Source organism: Physcomitrium patens, chromosome 3 (genome assembly GCF_059467195.1).
Source record: "Physcomitrium patens ecotype Gransden chromosome 3, ASM5946719v1, whole genome shotgun sequence".
Lineage (NCBI taxonomy): Eukaryota > Viridiplantae > Streptophyta > Bryopsida > Funariales > Funariaceae > Physcomitrium > Physcomitrium patens.
This window is the reverse complement of record NC_143412.1, coordinates 20,722,683-20,728,300: the sequence shown is the minus strand read 5'-3', so window position 1 is coordinate 20,728,300 and position 5,618 is coordinate 20,722,683. Positions and strand designations below refer to the sequence as shown.

The following is a 5,618-nucleotide window of genomic DNA, read 5'->3' as shown; positions in this document are numbered from 1 at the left end:
GAGTTCATCACGGCACTTCTCCTTCACAGGCAAGACCTAGAAGTGAAGCATGCCGAAAAAACCCGGTCAAAAGGAGCAAAACTGCGTAGAAAATGTTGGGCCGTGTCCCCTAAGCCCTAAATTTGAACAGGTTTGGATCACGAATACGGGAGACTCGGGGAGACCTGATGAAATTTTCACAAAAACTCATGTGGTTGACCCCACAAATGATGGGCCTGACGGTCCACAACCACCATGACCCTTTCCTCATCCCTGACACAATTTATACGCCGTTCGAAACTATTAGCATTTCGTGGCAGGGATGGTGTTATCCATAAAGGGTGCTCATGTGAATCCACAGAAGTTGGTTGTTTGCTAGGGGTTTGGGGTGATTTGTAGCTGGGCCTTTCGCTCGGGTTTCTCCCTCGCGATTTGTCTCTTTGAGGTGAGTCGTGAGCCCTTGTTGATGCTTTCAAACGCTGGGAACTCTTTTTGTTAGTGGCGTTGGACTTGATTTCTGTCTGAATGGCGGAGATTTCGAGAAATAGATGGAATCTCGGCTGGTGTTGCGCAGAATAAGATTTTCCCAATCTGAGTGTGGTCTATATTGATTTCTGTTACGAAACTGGTCCTGGTATCAAGTTCCATCAGCCAAGTTGTGTCTTCAAATTGTCTTTTCAACCTGAAAAATTCTCTGTTATCTGTGGACAGGCCACCGGATTGCAGTTTTTTTTCTCTGTAACGAGCTTTAGCAAAAATGACGCCCTTGTCGATTATCAGTCTCCTTTTAGTGGCGGGGGTAGCATGGTTTACCGGCACTGACCCCATGAAGCTCTCCATGGGCCGGGACATATCAGAATTCGACCCCCAATATATCGAACCACCTCCCGCCTCTCTGCTCAAGGACTTCCCTCGCGACAACGAGAACAAGCTGAAGAATGGAGAAATCAAGTGGCAAGGTGAACTCCTCGGGCCTGAGAGCTTGACATTCGACGCACAAGGTCGGGGGCCGTACACAGGTGTTTCCGATGGCCGCATTCTACGATATGACGGTCCGGAGCTCGGGTGGACCACCTTCGCGTATACTTCAACAAACAGGTTTGCGTTGGTTTGCCCAGATTTTTTTTCCTCCATGTCTAGCTCTTTTCCTTCGAACGGTGCAGAAAAACCAAGGGCATTACTGGATTAAAATAGTGATGTCAAGGATTCTGGGGTGCTCAGGTCATACGCGTGTGCGCCCAAGAGCCCGTTGGCCTTTAACCTAGCCCTTGAGCACGTGTGTGGACGTCCTCTGGGAATTCGCTTCCACAAAGAGACAGGCGACCTCTGGATCGCAGATGCATACTTGGGCATCATGAAGGTAGGGCCAGAAGGCGGACAAGCGGAGCTTGTGCTGAACGAGATTGACGGCGTGCCAATGAAGTTCATGAACGACCTCGATTTCGACGACGAAGGCAACATGTACTTCACAGACAGCAGCACCCGTTGGCAGCGGCGACAATTCCTCCTCTCACTCCTGGAAGGCGACGACACCGGCAGGTTCATCAAATACAACCTCGCCACGAAGCAAACCACTGTACTCATCGATCACCTTCGGTTCTCCAACGGTGTCACGGTCAGCAAGGATGGCACATTCGTGCTCATTGCCGAATGCCGCATGGGGAGGCTATGGCGGTACTGGCTGAAGGGAAGCAAAGCAGGCACTCACGAGCTTTTCGCAGATCTACCAGGATTGCCCGACAACGTTCGTCGCAACGAAGCAGGCGATTTCTGGGTGGCACTCCACTGCCGCCGCAGATCAGCCGAAGAGTTCCTGAGCAAGAACCCTTGGATCCGAACCCTGATCATCCGCCTCCCGATCCCGCTGAAGCTCGTCTACGTGTTACTGGCCGGAAAGCCTCATGGCGTCATCTTACGCTACGGCCCTGACGGCACCATGAGGGAGATTCTCGAGGACCAAACCGGCAAGGTGGCTAAAATGGTGAGTGAGGTGGAAGAACACGACGGCAAGCTATATCTCGGCTCAGTTCTCTTGCCCCAGATCGTCGTCTACACTTTGCCGCAAACCGAATCGCCAGCAACGCCCGCCACCGCAACGGAGTAAAATCCCAAATCACAAGCATCGAGTCACTAATCGCATTCCTTGGAAAGTGCTCGAACACGGCGCACCATCTTCACCACATCACGCTGCTGCTGCTGCTGCTGCTGCTTATCCCGATCGAGCGAGGGAGTTCGGCGAGGGCCACCGAGATTTTAGTGTCCAGAATGTTGATAGATTCTCCCGCAAACTTGTTGCCGTCGAGGCCAATTTCGAGCTCCACACCCTCGTCGCAGACCTGTTCACATTTGAAGGCGTTTTTTATTTTGACTCGCCGTAGTGGTATGATCTTGGAGTCCAGATCTCGGCTCTTTACTGTACGAGGATTCTACTTTTTGTCGTGCGTTGTGGGGTTCTTGGTGATGGAATTGTGATGCTAATGTTGTTAAGAATTCCATGTGGCATGATTGTATATTATCTCTAGTTTGGGAAGAGGTTTTTGGCAAATTGTAAGGTTGTTTATAAAGATGTACAATTGACCTTGTCGTTGACCTCATAAGGCTTTATTACGTAACACCAAAAATGTAAAGTTTAAACATGTGAAGTGCGTATTTAGGATATTGCAAAATTTTATGTAATGTGTGGTTTATAAGAGAAATTTCAATTATAAATCTAAACGGAACTTATGTAAATAACTATTTCTTTGATCTTCAGAGAAGTGTTCGATGAATTCTGGAGAAAAATTTAGCTCTATTATCTAATTTTTCGTTTGTATGTTTTCTTTCGTTTAATCCAAATTTTCCAATAAACTAAAATTTCACTGATATATATTTTTGAATTGGTTCTCATAATAATAATAGCAAATGAATAAATAAACCAATTTCTTAAATCTATTTTATTTTAATATGAACATTGAATTATATTAACCAGAAAAGATCTATTCAGCTGAACATTAAAACAGTTTAGGCACACTTCAATAAACCTTTAGCTTTGAAAACTTGTGTGAAAAAAAGAAAAAAACTTGAAACTCTGCGCAATTTTCAAATAGTTTACTTTTGTTTTGAAAAAAAAGATTTCTTCACGACAAGGCATGGGAACCAGTTCACACAACCGGGAACGATCTATAGCAAAAAAAAACTCAAAAAGAAGAGGCGCGCTGACGTTGATTTGAACTGAGAATGGCGGAAGTTTTAAGGAGCCATGGTGAAGGTAAAATTCAGCGACGCCAGAGCCTGTGAATTAGAAGAACCAGTTGCAGCCGACAGTCATTTTTGATGTCTCCACGAGGCCCTTTGTGATGTTGCGCATGAGGTTGCGGACGGTGTTCTCATGAGCCGATTTGTTCATTTGTGATGAGTTATCTATGCCGTCGCAGTACGTAAATCGACGTGGAGTAGCAGAAGAAGAAGAAGCAGAAGCAGTGACAGACAGGTGCGCGTGGAAGTATGCGTTGGGAGATTTATTCGGCTCCGCAGGTGCGATACAGTTTTCTTTGCAGCCAGTGGATGCTCTTTTGTGTTAATCTGAGAATCTGATTCTGCAACTATGACCTGACGTTCCCCGCCTGTGCGTTGCTTACGATGCCGCAATTGGTATGTCTCTCTCTGTTTGCAACAACCACCTCTACGGAGATCATTCATTGAACAGAGAATGGCATGTCATCTATGTCGTAAAACTACGCTGATAATTGGCAGATTTGGTTTATCCTACGGGAGTTCTTCGTGTAAATACAATTACTCGAACAGTGTGATATGACATTGGCAAAAATGAGAAGTCGAGCTTCTCGGGCATTGCTGTGTGCGTACTGCGATGTGTGTTATTAGAACTTAGTATCTTTGATGAAGCCAGTACGCTAGTGAAGAATTTTGATCCTAACGTAATTTGTTATCGGAGGTTTGCTGGTAATACCAGGCAATTTCATGGTCACAAAAATGAAAACTACTGCATGATTAAATTGATTGTCCAATGTGTTTGGGGTTATAAGGTCGGAGGTGAAGGGATTTGAACTCATATCATGGTGTTGTCACACTTAACAGGATCATTGCAAAGGGTAGATAGAAGTAAAATCCCGAGCAGAATGACAGAATGACAATCTAAAGTTGTCTCTCAACTTATGCTCCTCAGATTCTAATGCAACTGGATAAGTTTAGTTTTTGAATTCTTAACTGGTGATCATGAAGTTCGCGGTTTCTATTACGGAAGTGCTATATGGAGTGACTTCTTAGTTGCCCTTACATTGAAGATAGTTCTGGTCAATTTTAATGTCATCATGCACTTCACTTGCAAACAAGAAAGTCGAAAGTCGAAAGTCTGATTGCATTCATGTCTTTGCATTAGTGCAAATAATAATACCCCACTTGAAGGAATCCTGAGTGAACACCCAAGAACCAAGCAGTAGTTCAAATTAACCTTCATCATATATGAAACGAGTTACAACTCCTTAATTGTGTTTGCGTAATATTTGCATTGCAGTCTTGCTGCAGCCAAGAGGAGGATTGTTTTACGAATATTAAGTGGAGTCCGAGCAAGGGGAGTAGCCTAGGTTACAGCGCAGAGCAACTGGCATTGTTGCAGGAGGATGTCTGGTTTGAACAGGAACAGTTAAAGCAGGGGTGAATGCACCAGTAAGTATTGACTTCGATGCTTTTGGGTCGACGTTGCTTGCAGCATCAAGTTTTTTTTGTATGTTTTTCATTTCAGCTGCAATTACGAAGTATTTCGCTATAATGAATAATGCGATGGTTCAGCGACGGGCACAACGCATTCGTCAACATAAATTATAATAATACTGAAGTAAGTTCGTGGACATCATCACAGGAGCTATATTTTAATTTGTGGCGAGCGTGGTGCTTTCATCATGGCTGGGGCATCTGGCACACCGGAAAGCTTGAGTGAACAGAGAGAGATTTTACTGCATGGCATCGCTCTGTTCATAGTTTTATGGAATTCGATGATCCCCACTGTACATGCTGAAGTGCTGGCACCAGCAACACTCAACCTTACACTATTTACCATGGCTCCAACCAAGGCATTTCTCAATTCACCAGGGCAAAAGGTATCACTTGAAGTACCATCCATTTCGGCGTCTCATTTGCCGAAGTTCGCACCTGCTGCTGGCCGAAACCCCGACACTCTGCTCACTTCACCTTCCATTCTTAGTTCAGAATATGCCATGAATAACAAGGGTCATAAGCTATACACGACACAGTTACTTGCGTCACGTGGATTGCTAGTGACAAAAATGGCATGCAGCATGCCGTCCACCGAGAGTAGGTACAACGAAGGCACTCCGTCGAATAACTTGAGACACAGGACGATTGTTCCCATTGTAGGATCGCTGACTTCATATTCAGAGAACTCCAGCCTAGGCCCCACTCTGGACTACCCTAATCTGGATGTTTCGCCTGCCTGTCGGGTTCATCGGCTGCGTAGCCAACAGACGCTCGAAATTTTCGATGCTTCGGCAAATGCTAGTTCAGTGCGTGTGATTCTGTCCAACATGATTCACCAACGGAAGTATGTCATTGAGAAGGTCGGCCTGACTGGTCCCTTTCCAGATCTGTGGGCAGACACCAATCTCACTACACTCGGCCTCTCCAGG

General features: G+C 45.5%; 2 protein-coding genes across 2 annotated transcripts; both read left to right on the top strand.

Moving 5' to 3' along the window:
• The first annotated feature begins 206 nt into the window (after window positions 1-206).
• On the top strand, window positions 207-2,397 carry LOC112280467 (protein STRICTOSIDINE SYNTHASE-LIKE 3). Its single transcript, XM_024515999.3, has 3 exons — window positions 207-424; window positions 691-1,077; window positions 1,201-2,397. The coding sequence occupies exons 2-3, from the start codon at window positions 737-739 to the stop codon at window positions 2,081-2,083; spliced, it is 1,224 nt and encodes a 407-aa protein (XP_024371767.1). The 5' UTR covers window positions 207-424; window positions 691-736; the 3' UTR covers window positions 2,084-2,397.
• A 146-nt stretch (window positions 2,398-2,543) lies between these two features.
• Window positions 2,544-4,899, top strand: LOC112280466 (uncharacterized). The gene is made up of 3 exons (XM_024515998.3): window positions 2,544-3,492; window positions 4,490-4,641; window positions 4,835-4,899. The coding sequence occupies exons 1-2, from the start codon at window positions 3,463-3,465 to the stop codon at window positions 4,631-4,633; spliced, it is 174 nt and encodes a 57-aa protein (XP_024371766.2). The 5' UTR covers window positions 2,544-3,462; the 3' UTR covers window positions 4,634-4,641; window positions 4,835-4,899.
• Window positions 4,900-5,618: the final 719 nt, after the last annotated feature.